The sequence below is a fragment of the Eptesicus fuscus genome, chromosome 14 (assembly GCF_027574615.1).
Source record: "Eptesicus fuscus isolate TK198812 chromosome 14, DD_ASM_mEF_20220401, whole genome shotgun sequence".
NCBI classification, from domain to species: Eukaryota; Metazoa; Chordata; class Mammalia; order Chiroptera; family Vespertilionidae; genus Eptesicus; species Eptesicus fuscus.
This window is the reverse complement of record NC_072486.1, coordinates 43817712-43832218: the sequence shown is the minus strand read 5'-3', so window position 1 is coordinate 43832218 and position 14507 is coordinate 43817712. Positions and strand designations below refer to the sequence as shown.

Below are 14507 nucleotides of genomic sequence, written 5' to 3'. Positions count from 1 at the left end.
CACACACACACACACACACACACATATATATGTATATATACACAAATTGTATACATATAATTTGAAATAGGGATTAGTGAACTTTCTGTAAAAGGCTAGCATTATGTATTATAGATTTTAAGGTACATTTTTTTCTGCTGAATATTCCCTTTCCTCCCTTTCCTTTCCTTTCCTTTCCTTTAAAAATATAAAAACTACTTTTAGCTTACAGACCTGAAAAAAAAAAAAAAAAAAAAAAAACAGGCCTGGGCCAGGCTGTAGTTTACCTGATTTAAATTATATAACACATTGATTTTAATATACTCAAAAGAAGAAGAGTCTGTGCCACTTTCGCAAAGTATTACTTAGCAACAGTAAAATATATCACCAATATGTAATCAGAAACACAAGACCTAGTACGAATGTTGCCCAAATGAGCCATTGGCCTTTCTTGGATATGTGCTTCTGCCAGAGCTTTATTTGTCTGATGACAGAAGTGGCTCTTAAGTAGAATTGGAAAGAATGGGCCATTGGAAACATGTTAAAACTATATAATAGTTTCCTTCCTTTCTTTGCTTTGGAATAAGACTTCATTGAAGAATAATGTTGAAGAATATAAGTAACAGTTGCTATATATCATGGAAATTAATTTTTGTCACTTAAGTCAGTGGATAGATTGTGTGCACTCCATCTTCAGTACTACATGGTTAATTTAATGAAAATATCATATAGTGAATGACATGTTATGAAGAGTTTTCCATCAGGTGAGTAAAATAACCTGTGAATTTATTTTCTAGATATGCTCGGTGAAGGAACGGCATGCCAGTGAAATGAGGGACTTGCCAAGCCGATATGTTGAAATAGGTATGCCTTCCATGAGTATAAAACCTCAAAGGAGACTCCATTTTGCTAAGGGGAAACCTAAGACCATGTTCTTCTTCAGGCCTTATCGCTTGTGACCATGATGAAACTGGTCAAGGAGCTTTTTTTTAAAAATATATTTTATTGATTTTTTACAGAGAGGAAGGGAGAGGGATAGAGAGCCAGAAACATCGATCAGCTGCCTCCTGAACACACCCTACTGGGGATGTGCCCGCAACCAAGGTACATACCCTTGACCGGAATCGAACCTGGAACCCTTCAGTCCGAAGGCTGACGCTCTCTATCCACTGAGCCAAACTGGTTTCGGCTGGTCAAGGAGCTTTTGTTTTAAGTGTTGAAACTTCATTACAGAGACCCTTTTTTTCTAACTATATTTCTAATTTTTACTCAAGAACTTTGTAGTTGGCTTTGAAGTTGAATAACTGGGCTCTGGTTCTGTCTACTACCTAGATTTTGAACAAATTCTTACCTACCTCAATATTCTTATTCGTAAATTGTGGAAAAGAATACCTGTCTCACATGTTGTTTGTGAGAATTCCAAGAGTTAATATGTGCACAGCTCATAGCACAGCACTGACATCTGGTCCTGTCAACGTGTGTTTTCTGAATATTAATTTTCGTCATTACTGGTCTGGTCCAAACTGCCATAATCTCTTTTCTGGATCACTGCAGCAGCCTCCTAACTGGTTTATCTCCGTCCCCTGTGAATCACTGTAATCTAGTCTCCCCAGTGCAGTCAAATTACAAATCAGATCATGTCACCACCCTTCAGTCTCCTCCTGTTGTTCTTAGGATAAAAATGTGACTCTTGGACATGACCAGAGGGACCTGTGCCAGCCCTCACCTGCCTCTCTGGCATCAGCCAGGCTTCTCCTTGGTCTCTGTGCTGCAGCTACACTGGCCTGCTTACACCTACCCATGCTCCTTCCTCCCCTCTGTCTAGAATGCTCCTCTTGCTTCTTTACTTCATTGACCTTCGATCATCCTTAATCACACCTCAGGTCAAGTATTGCTTTCCTGGGAAAGCCCCCTGGGCCTCCCTAACTAGGTCACATCCCCCCATTATGGGCATGTGGAACACTCCTCTTTTTAGCACTTGTTTCCGTTGCAGCGACCCTGTGATTATTCATTGCCTATCTGTCTTTTGCACGAAACTCTAGCCTCCTGCAGAGTACACACTTGGTCTGTCTTTGCTCAGTGTTTGTATCTCAGGGACCTGGCACAATGCCTGGCACTTAGGAGGTGCTAAATGATGTTGGGCTGAATGAATCAGTGACTCTGGGAAAGAGCTGTTCAGGAGAAGTGTGGCAAGGGTGACATGCCATTTACTTCTTCAACTTAGTTTTATAACTTAGTGCAAAAGTTATTTAGATAGAAAGCATGAAAATTGACAGACTTTTGTAGATTAAATAGATATAGTAAACACTATTTTTGTATTACTTAGAACTGAGAGCAATAGGAGACATACTAGTTTTTGTGTGGAAAGAAAAGTTTTGCTGTCTTACAAGTTAGCTGAAAATTTCATTTACCCATTGGGTGATAATTGGGGAATATAAATTTGATGGGTCATTATAACAAAGTGAAGCTGAGATAAATCATTTGCAATGACTATATTTCTAAAAATTGAAAGACTTATATTACATGGCTAATATGGTTATGGCATTTAAATCTGGGATATTTTTTATTTGTAGTCAGATGTTGGTGGTAGGGTTTTAATAACTTTTTGCCTTAGAAGGATAAATGCATACAGAATAGATATATGCAGAATATAATGGTACTGAGAAAAACTGAGGAACAAGATAATATAGAAGACTGATAACACCAAGATAAAGATAATTATTTTATTATCTCTATCCTGCTGTCCTCTACCAGGAAAAAAAAGAAAACCTTTGAACATCTCAATACATAGTGTCCTGAGAGATATGTATTAGAATATTTTAAATACAGATGAGTTAAAGAAGAAGAAGAAGAAGAAGAAGAAGAAGAAGAAGAAGAAGAAGAAGAAGAAGAAGAAGAAGACGACGACAAGAACTCTGGGAATTTTTTATTAATATGTTTTTATTGATTTCAGAGAGGAATGGAGAGAGTAAGAGAGATAGAAACATCAATGATGAGAATCATTGATCAGATGCCTCCTGCAAGCCCCCTACTGGGGAGTGAGCCTGAACCAGGCATGTGCCCTTGACCGGAATCAAACCCTGGACCCTTCAGTCCGCAGGCCCAACGCTCTACCCACTGAGCCAAACCAGCCAGGGCATCTGGGAATTTTTAAAGATGTAAAAATTTCCAGGGAAGGATAAAAATGGAGTCGATATCTCATTAGTTGATGTTTATTGCTCACATAGTAGGTATGGGGCATTGTGCTATATGCCTTACCTGCGTTAGTTTACGTCACTCTCACAGCTCCCCTTCAAAGGGCAGGTAGTATGTTTCTCACGCTATAGATGAAGAAAAATGGGGCGTAGGGACGTAAATAACTTGGCCACCATCTTACTACCATGGCGTTAAAATGGATAGGATCTTCTTGTTAAGGTTACTTCACCTTCCCAAGCCAGAAAAGCCTGGAGGTGATAATACCTGCCTTTGAAGAGGGTTGTGAGAAGTAGACATGACATAAATAATGCCTGTCACACACACTTGGCAGATAATAGGTGCTCGCTAAATCATGGTGGCTGTTGTCACCATGCAAATTTCCACCCAGCTTTGCGATTACTAGTAGCTGACCCAGTACTGGCCCTGGAGCCCTGGGATCACGTTATTAAAGTGTAGTTCATCTGTACCACAACTGATGTGAAATACAATGTGCTTGAGTACTAACAATATCACATTACTGACATTTTAGTACTATGGTTAGTGGTTAAGTACCATATTTTTCCCCCTTGAGAGGAAACCTTTAATAATATAAGCCATTTCCACAACAGGAGGCAAAGTGGTTTAGATAAGAGTCCTTAACTAGGATAAAGGAAAAGAGAAATATTAGGAGGTCTGGATTACAATTTGCTTTACCCCTGAACAGCGTGATCTATTCTCTAGTAAATGAGGCAAAACCAACATTGAGATTAAAGAAGTTCTGTGACTATACATTTCTTAGACGCCAGATGTTTATAACTCTTCCTAATAAGTCAGAATCTCAAAAACACAAAAAGTTATTCCTTTCTGTGGGATATTAATTTTTTGTGGCTGTTGCAAAAGGTAACATTTCTTTCTTTTTTACAGCCAAGTACTATAAGAAAGCAAGAAAAGATGTGTAGAAGTACATGTCTATTTTACTTCTTAATTTCACATACTGTAATAAATGCTAATTTGTTAAGTACTAATTCTTACAAATTGAGACTTTACAAATTGGGAATTAGCAATAGTTTAGGCAGAGACTACATGAAGTGAATAAATTATAAACAAAAAAGATTCTGGTCAAGATGGCGGCATAGGTAAATGCAGTACTCACATCCTCCCACAACCACATCAAAATTATAACTAAACCACAGAACAACTATTATTCAGAACTGCCTGAAATCTGGCTGAATGGAAGTCTTACAACTAGAGAATTAAAGAAGAAAGCTCATTGACCAAAGTGATGAAAAGCAAGGACCTACAACTATGATTACTCTACCCAGCAAAGTTATTATTTAGAATTGAAGGTCAGATAAAGAGTTTCACAAATAAGAAAAAGCTAAAGGAGTCCATCACCACCAAGCCAGTATTTTATTTATCTATATATATAAAAGCCTAAGTGACCGACTGACCAGTCGACCGGTTGCTGTGATGCACACTGACCACCAGGGGCAGACGCTCAATGCAAGAGCTGCCCCCTGGTGGTCTGTGCGCTTCCACAGCCAACCTCCTGCGGCCGGACAACCTCCCACGGTCCCTCCTCCTGGCCAGCCGGTCCCCGCAATCGGCCCTGATCGCCAGCCAGTCCAAGGCACCTCACCCATGCATGAATTTGTGCAACGGACCTCTAGTATTCTAATAAAAGTTATAACCACAGAAATTAAGATGACTTATCCAAGTTCAATTTAGTTGAAGTTAAAATTCAAATTTCCTGATTCTATATTTAATATAATTTACATTATGCTATGCTGACTTCCCCAGGTTAGAAAAGAGGATACAGTTAAACCTCCATATAATAGACTAATTTGGGCAAGGCATTGCCTATTAAAGCCTAAATTTCATCATATAATAAAGTGGTTTTTCCGAATGCCTATGTTAAAATATTGACAAATTAGTTACTGATCCCATCTAATAAAGTGATATGCAAATTGACCATCACTCCAACACACAAGATGGCCACCCCCATTTGGTCAAAGATGGCTGCCCCCATGTGGACACAAGATGGCCGGCAGGGGAGGGCAGTTGTGGGCGATCAGGCCGGCAGGGGAGGGCAGTTTGGGGGAACCAGGCCTGCAGGGGAGGACAGTTGGGGGTGACCAGACCAGGAGGAGTACAGTTAGGGGCAACCAGGCCTGCAGGGGAGGGCAGTTGGGGGGGGGACCAGGACTGCAGGAGAGGGCAGTTGGCGGTGACCGGGCCTGCAGGGGAGGGCAGTTGGGAGCAACCGGGCCTGCAGGGGAGGGCAGTTAGGGGTGACAGGGCTGACAGGGGAGGGCAGTTGGGGGCAACCAGGCCTGCAGGGGAGGACAGTTAGGGGTGACCAGACTGGCAGGGAGGGCCGTTAGGGGTGACCAGGCTGGCAGGGGAGGCCAGTTAGGGGCAATTGGGCTGGCAGGGGAGCAGTTAGGCATAGATCAGGCTGGCAGGGGAGCAGTTAGAGGGTGATCAGGCTGGCAGGCAGAAGCGGTTATGGGCAATCAGGCAGGCAAGTGGTTGGGATCCAGCAGTCCTGGATTGTGAGAGGGATGTCTGACTGCATGTTTAGGCCCGATCTCTGTAAACCAGCAGTAGGACATCCTTCGAGGGGTCCCAGATTGGAGAGGGTGCAGGCTGGGCTGAGGAACAACGCCCCCGCCCCCATGCACAAATTTTGTGCACTGGGCCTCTAGTGTAAATATGTTTGTCTAATTAAAATTAGGTATTTATGAAAAATTTAATTTCACAGAAAAGTTTTCTATATGTATTACCGTAATTTTAAATTTATACTGAATAGGTCTAGTAAATGCCTGAATTCACCAGTCACTGCAAATAAACAAATGCACAAGTCTGGGTCATGGCTTAGCACACTTCGGCTGCAGTGTCTTAAAACTACTACAAAAAGTCATGCCACTTAACAACAGAACCAGTTACCTCTCTTGATATGGTGTGATCACATGATAATCATTAGCTAACATGGTTACAAGTGGTGATTCTTGGATTTAAATATGTAGACTATAGTTGTAGATATGTAAATACTTATTTAACTAAAGTGTTTTTTCCAACATATGGCCTATTTGCTAAAATTTGTTTAAAATAACAGTGAATTAATAACAAATAAATAAACTTAATTATAAGCAAATTTCGGTTTAAAGCATTTTAAAATTAACAGAATGTTAATTTTCACATGTAACATATGGACTGGAAATTTTGTCCATTAAATCTGAAGTCTGTTAAATTGAGACCTGCAAAATCGAGGGTTTACTGTAATTTTATCATAGAAGTTAACTAAGTCAGAAGCTAATACTACAGAATTGTGGAGAAGATCTGAATCAAGAAACTTGTAGAAATGTACAAAATGACTATTTTGTAACTACCAAATGAGAGTTTATTCCCAAATGAATCTGTAAATGAATTTGCAGTGTATAATTACTGAGTCTTTGCCAGCACCACCACTGTACCACTTAGATCTACTGTGTAACAGATCACCCCACAATCTAGTTGCTTAAAACAAGTCATTTATTATAAATCCTATGGGCCCAGTGCACAAATTTGTGTACCTTGAAAGGAACTGTGGGCCACGAGGCTGCAGTGGGACCAGGGGCTGGTCTCGGCCCATCTTCCGTGCCCCCTCCCGGCCCTTCCCACCGTGGCCCCGGGCCCCCTGTCTGCCAGCAGCCCTGCTCCTGCCGCCACCGCTCCCACACACTGACGGCGTCAACCCCGCTTGCACCCGCTGACAGTGCGGAGTGATTGGGGCCAGCGCCAGCAGCAGGTGTGAGTGGGGCTGGAGCCATCAGTGGGTGTGAGTGGCAGCTGCTGCCCCGATTGCCCCTCAGGAGCAGGGGGAGGTGGAGAAGCCTGAGGGGTGATCGGGGCCGGCAGCTGCTGCTCATACGCTGACAGCGCCGAGTGATGGGGGCCAGCACCAGGCACCAGCAGCGGGTGCTAGCGGTGGCTCCAGAGCCGGCAGTGGGTGTGAGGGGGACCGGTGCTAGCAGTAGATGCAAGCGCTGGGCGGGACCACGGTGCGCGGGAGCAAAGAATTTTCAGTAACCACCAGAGGCTCGCCCCGATGACAGCTACTGGCACCCTGCCTTGGTCTGGCACCCTTGCTCACCTGTTCCACCATCCTGCTGCGGCTGGCACCCGCCATGTTCCGTGCTCTGCCGCCTGCTGCCGGCACCCGACATGTTCTGCATACACCCCCTGGTGGTCAGCGCACGTCACTGTGACCGGTTGTTCAGTCGTTCTGCCGTTCTGTCTATTTGCATATTAGGGTTTTATATATATAGATTTTACAGCTGCTAGTCATTAGACTCATACCTTAGCAAATATTTGTACTTGTACCACCGTGTTTTCCATAAGATCTTTGAGGTGTATTGTAATTAAATCCATATACTTCTTTAAATTTTGTTTTACTTTTTAAATTTTATTTTCAATTACAGTTGACATTTCATATTATTTTGTATTAGTTTCAGGTGTGCAGCATAGTGGTTAGACTGCCATATACTGTACTTTTCAAAGTGATCCTCCTGGCACCATACATAGTTATTGCAATATTATTGACTCTATTCCCTATGCTGTACTTTTATATCCCCTTGACTATTTTGTAACTACCAATCTGTACTTCTTAATCCCTTCACCATTTATTTCTTATGGTGATGTGATAACTCTTAATTTTAAAGACTGTCTTTAAAAAGGAGAATGAAATTTATTTCCTCTGACCTTTGTTTCACGTAAACAATAGTTTTATCATGTAATTTATATTTACACACCCTTTCCTCCTTTTAAATCTTTAAATAAAATGTCTATTAAATGTTTAAAAAAAAGAATTATAGTTTCCCAATTACAAATAGCTTTCCTTGTGACCGTTATATACCTGTAACGCCCTAACTGTGAAAAACTCAGGCATTTTTAAGAAATAATTATTGTTATTCGTAGTTTACATTGGGTTTTCATGGGATTTAACTGTCATTTTTAAAGTAGGTGGGCACAGTGTCACATTTGACCATTCATGCTGCTGTTATTATCAGGTTTGCTTTTTGTTTGTGATAGAAATTTTCAAGTGAGGTTTTCAGCTATCCTCTTCTGGTACCGACTGCTGGCGGGAAGGTGTGTCTGTGCCCCTTTGTGTTAGATTTCTAAAATGGGTGCGTCCAGAATTCAGAGCCGATGCGTCCTTTCCTTTATGTGCTCCTTAATGATGGATCTTTTATCCCTTTTGTTTGCAGTGTCCCAGTTTGAAACCGAATTCTACATCAGTGGTCTCGCGCCTCTCTGTGATCAGCTTGTTGTGCTTTCCTACGTGAAGGAGGTTTCGGAAAAAACGGTAATTTATTTCACTTCAAATACAGCGGGAAGAGTGGGTTCATTTTCAGCAGTGTACCTAGATCAGGTTGTCCATGAAAGGGCCCTGCTATAGTCTGAGCAGAACTTCCTGACCTATAAAATAAGGTCGGCAGAGATTGCCCTGTAGACCTAACATCTCTGCCTTTCAGAAGCTCCACTCATTGCCTGCCTTTGTTCCTTCCGCTGAGCAAAGGGGAGTCCTTTTTCCCCATCGCTCTCGGTATTTTAGTTGAAAGGAATGAAGGACTCCTCTTTCTGAAAGGCGAAGAAACTAAGCTGACACTGTGCATTACCAGAAATGACAGCAGTGACGTTGATCTGCCGCAACAACAGGGCCCCTGTGGTCAGAGGGAATTACGGAAAGGGCAGTTCATTATTTCCTGTGGTCCAGACATATTTGTTTACTTCCCAGTGGCCTAGTGGTTCTGAGTAGCTTGACTCTGGCTTTGAAACAGAATGTTGCTAAGTCTCAGCTATCAGTGCAAGCGATGGTATGAAATGTATGGCTGAATAAGAAGCCGCAGAGAATCTAGATTTTGGGATACATGACTTTGGAATGAAGCCCTTTGCATGTTCCTGGGGAAGGAGGGGCATGCACACTCAGCCTCTCTTTGAAGCCCAGGTCGGCTCCATTCCCAGCTTGTCTTTATGTCAGAGTCCAGGGGTCCTGTCAGGAAGGGGGTAGGGGTGGCTTCAAGGCATAAACAAGGAAAGCTTGTTATAAAGGATTTTGTTTTGATCCTGTATATAAAAGAAATAGCAATTGATTATCTAGTCCTTTACAGTAAGTAGGCTCTTCTTTTCTGTATCCTCTCCGTTCTTTTCCCCCTTTTCAAATGCCAAGGAATAAAGTGGGGAGAAAAACCCTGGGAGCCCCAGTTTTGAAGTGGTAGCTGCTCTCAAGCATTTCTCTGAGCTAGCACTTGCATCAGGAAGTCATCGCTATAGTAACCTGAAGCTCTGGGTACCCATGTTGCTAGGCAATGGGAAGTTGTAGACTTAAGTGAACACTCAAACCTGCTAAAATCAATAGGGCTGGCTTCTAGCTCTGTTGCAGGACATCAGTTTATTATTATTCTTTTTAAATAAAAGCGGTGGCTTCTGAGGGAGTAAATATGGTACTTTTTGATGAGGAATGTGGGGAGGATTGAGAATGTGATTGAAAGACATAAGGAAAGAAGTAGTAAAGTGAAAAAGGGAAAGCCTAATAAACAAGTGGCCAAAAAAAGAAAGAGAGGAAACCTTTGTTAATAAAAGAGAGTATTGGAAAGGAGTAAAAACCAAGAAAGGCCAACCATATAGAGCAAATTACAAAATGAAATTTTTTTCAGAGAAAGAAGTGAGGGTCTTGCAGATGACTTAAAAATATGTGTGTCATTATATTCATTTTATGTAACACCAAAGTACACCTTAAATCCTTACACAAAGAATAAACTGATAAAATTAAGACAAAAGGAATAAAGAAGCAGCTTGGGACCAATAATCCCCCCACACACACACCTTTTATTCCATATCAAAAAGATAGCTTAACTGCAGCATTAAAATTCGTTTTTATATCACTCAATATAGTATCCCCCAACATAGCTTTCTTTTTACCTATGTGCATTTTTTCCCACACAGTTGCAGTCGGAGTTACACGCTATTCCTTATTGCCATATTTTTTGGGTCCTTATTCCATTCTCTCTCTGTGTGGCCATGGAGTCTCCCATCATTATCTCTTACTAGAGGCCCGGTGCACAAAAATTTATGCACTCGGGGGGGGGGGGGGTCCCTTAGCCCGACCTGTGCCCTCTCGCAGTCCAGGCCCCTTGGGGGATGTCCGACTGATGGCTTAGGCCCACTTCCCCAAGGGGAGCCCGGGAGCCCTCTGGCAGGCGGGGAGCCCTCTGGCAGCCCAGGAGCCCTCTGGCAGGCGGGGAGCAGGCCTAAGCCATTAGTCGGACATCCTTAGTGCTGCCGCAGAGGCGGGAGAGGCTACCACCACCGCCGCTGCACTGGACAGCCATGAGCCGGCTTCTGGCTGAGCAGCGCATTCCCCTGTGGAAGCACACTGACCACCAGGGCGCAGCTCCTGCATTGAGTGTCTGCCCCCTGGTGGTTAGTGCGTGTCATAGTGACTGGTTGTTCCCACTCATTCTGCCGTTAGGGTCAATTTGCATATTTCCCTTTTATTATATAGGATAGTGGTTGTGTACTATTTTATCTGGTTGATATACCCTAATTTATTAAGCTATTCCCTTAATATTTTATTTTTCTTTCGTTCAATAATAAAGGACATTTGTGGTAAGCATTGGGGGTTAAAATCCTTTACAATAAACTCAGGACCAAATTCCTGCTTCTAGGAAGTTCACAGATAAGCAGAGTTTGTTTGGCCAGTGAACAATGGTTCTCAAACAAGGCGATGAATCACATTGTTCATGGTTTTCTTACATATACTGGTATAAAGGAGCTCTTTATATGGTCTAGCAAGGCAATTTTCTTTTACTATTATTTGGTTCAAATATATATTTTTTATTTTGCTATATTTTACTTTGTTACAGCAGTTAATTTTTTAAAATATTCACATCTTTCAGCTTTTCCTTCATTTTTTTGTTTCAAAATTGAGATAATTCTCATTTAGCCACAGATCTGATAAATTATGCTCTGTATTCACTGTTGTTATTTTTCTCTACTGATTGATCTTTTATAGTTGCTAGTTTATTTTTGGAATGTTTTCAGTGTATGAGGGGCATAGCTAATGTAATTGCTTTTCAGTTAACCTAACAGAATTGATCAAAGGAATCCTCGAGGCTTACTGTTTACCTCGGGAACCTGAGAGCTGGTGGTAGCCCTGGACGTCTCTCCTTCTGTTTCATTGTGTCACGCTGCGGCAGGCCTTGTTGCTTCGGATAGTGGTCAAGTGTCTGTTGTATTCATGTGCTGAATGCCCCAAATCATGAACTTCAAAGTAAAACAAACTTGGTTTGAAATCCAAGGTTTACCATAAGTCCCAGTTTTTTTACAAACCCAGTTTCATCACTTACTTATGTAATTTTTATCTTAGTAAATCTTTTGATCCTCAGTTTCTTTATCTGTTAAATTAGGAACAATATTACTTACTAAGGGGTAATTTAAGAACTCCATGAGAATAGTCCTTGTACTAGTATAATCACAGTAGCTTAGTGGAGCTGTCAGAGGTCCTCAGTAAATCACCTTTTCCCCTTCTGTCTTGATCTAGAACTGCACTGTCCAAAACTATATGTCGCTAACCATATATTTAAATTTAAATTAAGTTAGGACTAAATTTAAATTAATTAAAACTAAATATATTTAAAACTCAGTTTCTCCATCACTAAAGTCATCTTTCAGGTATTCAGGAGGCACCAGTGATCATGTCTGTCACACGGGACAGAGCGGATAGGGAACATTGCCGTCATCTCAGCCAGTTCTGCTTTAGACATAACTCTTAATCTCTGACTTTTTATTTTCAGCATTACCAGTAAGTTCACCTGTAGTGGCAGCGATTTGGATAATGGAGCAGTTGGTGATATTATTTGTACTCTGCTCACATTTGTGACGAAGAGGTGTAATGAAGTGGTCTAAGGCCGTGGTCGCTGGGCGTTGAGTGGGCTGCAGTCGTGGGCTGCTGACATGGCACAGTAGTACCTGTCCTGTTTATCCCATGCAAAGGTCGGAAAGTAAAACACAGTTCTGAGGCTATCTGTGTCAGGTGGTTAGAAGGGCTTAGATCTGCTGAAATGATAAAACCAAGGCATTTAATTATGGCTAGCTAAATTTAATTTGTGTAATTTGTAGAGATGTCATTAAAATGAGCTTTTTCCATTCTCTTTTTTGCCCTTAGGAAAGAGAATACTGTGCCCGGCCCAGGTTGGATATCATCCAGCCGCTCTCCGAGGCCTGTGAAGAGATCTCTTCCGATGCTCTGACAGTGAGAGGCTTCCAGGAAAACGAATGTCGGGATTATCACTTAGGTGAGAAAGATCGAGGAGCTGGCTCATCATATTGCTTGCATTTATACCCCTCCCCGCTCCCTTCCACTCGAGTAGCACAACAGGAATTTAAATTGAGATGCTGAAAGGATCTTGGAGAATATCTGGGCAGGCATCTTAGGTTGCAAATGTGGGCATCGAGGCTGAGAGATACTATAGAACTCGCTTGAGCTCCCACAGCAGAAGGGAGGGGAAAAGATGGGGCCAGGATGGAGGTGCGTAGGCTCTGGGCTCTTTGTTTTTATACTTGATCTATCGCCCAAACTATTTAAAGTGACACCTAACCTACATTGATGTCAAGCAGCATGTTCTAATTACTCTCAACTTTATATCCCTAGACAGTGTGCTCTGGGATGGCAGAGGGGTTACCTTTCTGTCTGTCACCAAATGCTCAGAGCCTAGCAGAGTGCCCGGCACATACTAGGGATTCACTGAATGTTGGGTGGATGAATGGGCATACTTAGTCACTGCTCACAAATAAAGGGAAAGACATTGCTGGTTAGTCATACCGGTGGCATCTGTGTTTGGGTATTATCACATCCTTCAAAAACACATTGATGAAAATAGAACAGCTTAGGCTTTCAAGAAATTCTGCTTTAAAAACAATTGACATTTTTGTGTGATATTTTTAGTTCTCATTTTAACCAAAGCAAATGAAGAAATATTCTATACATGTTTGAGTTTTCTTATATGAATCCCCTGGTCATCTGAGAAATGTGAGAAGAATATTCTGGACTTGGCAAAAAGCGAACGTGACTCACAGCTGCGAGTGTCCAATCTAGGTATTTTGCTCAGAGCAAACTCTGCTGCACACTTAGAACCCCTTCAGAACAAGTTTTATAATTGAATTCTGCAGGAAACCCTCACAATTGGCATTGTGCACAACATGCTGAAATGACAGATTATATCCCCAGGGCTCGGGGCATCTGTCACTTATGCTTTAGATGGCCTTGACCTTGATGAGGAGGAAACATTTATTTCAGACTATATGGGGTGTGGTTGTTCATAAAAATAGGACAGTGCTGCAAATGGCCATTAATAAAGTTTATATACAGTACATGAATTCTGATATGCAGTAGACACGGAGAATTTTGAACATTACCTTTCATCTGAAGTCAGACTATATTAAACACAGAATTTTAGATTCACCTTATTTTTAAAAAGATTTTTGGTATTTCTCCCCTCCTTACCTTCCTTACTTCCTTTCTCCTTCCCCTTTTTTTTTTTTTCTTCCAAATAATTTTACAATTGAATACTTTTTAAAGCACTGGGATATATTCTATCATTCTCTACCTTGTCCCACCCCTACCTTCAAACAGAACCAAACGCACTTGTTCCAAAGGTGTCGAGTTTTCTGTTCACGCTTACTAAGTTGGGTTGCCTAACCGAGTCCCCTAAAAACCACTGCCCAGGTTTCTGCTGTTGCGTTGCCCAGATGTCCCTCTCTTCTCTCACCCATAGAGCATTCTGAGGGGGAATCGCTCTTTTACATCGTGAGTCCGAGAGATGTCGTGGTAGCGAAGGAACGAGACCAAGATGACCACATTGACTGGCTCCTCGAAAAGAAGAAATATGAAGTAGTTTTGATTTTACTTTCTTGAAAGTACTGACACATAGCATAGAGGATAAAAGGTTTTTGTGATAAATCTTTCATGTAGGTGAATTAGATTGCCCTACGCTAGAAAATATGTTGGCTAATAACTTTCCAATATTCCTTTTTAGAAATGTTTTGGGGAAAAGATCACAAGGAGGTTAACTAGCTTTACTGTTCAATGGAAGAGGAGTTGGTAGTGGAGGGAGGGAAGGATTCCATCCAGCCTGTTGAAGTGTTTATTTTGTGCTTATTCAAGAGGAATAAAATAGAGCTAGTATTTTAAAATTGTCTTTTTGAATATTTTCGTGGAATCATTCCTTTGATGCTTATTTCATATATAACAGTAAAGCTGTCAAATTAATGTTCACTTAGGATGGTTGAACTACCCTCTTTGTTGAGTTCAG

The 14507-nt window shown here is 41.6% G+C and overlaps 1 protein-coding gene across 1 annotated transcript in view; it reads left to right on the top strand.

Annotated features, from left to right (window-relative positions):
* Nucleotides 1-14507, top strand: part of VPS41 (VPS41 subunit of HOPS complex) — a 141622-nt gene that overhangs the window by 88546 nt on the left and 38569 nt on the right. Inside the window, exons 10-13 of the mRNA XM_008151427.3 lie at nt 777-843; nt 8403-8500; nt 12362-12491; nt 13971-14086. Coding sequence (XP_008149649.2) covers nt 777-843; nt 8403-8500; nt 12362-12491; nt 13971-14086 — 411 coding nt within the window. The remainder of the gene's footprint in view (nt 1-776; nt 844-8402; nt 8501-12361; nt 12492-13970; nt 14087-14507) is intronic.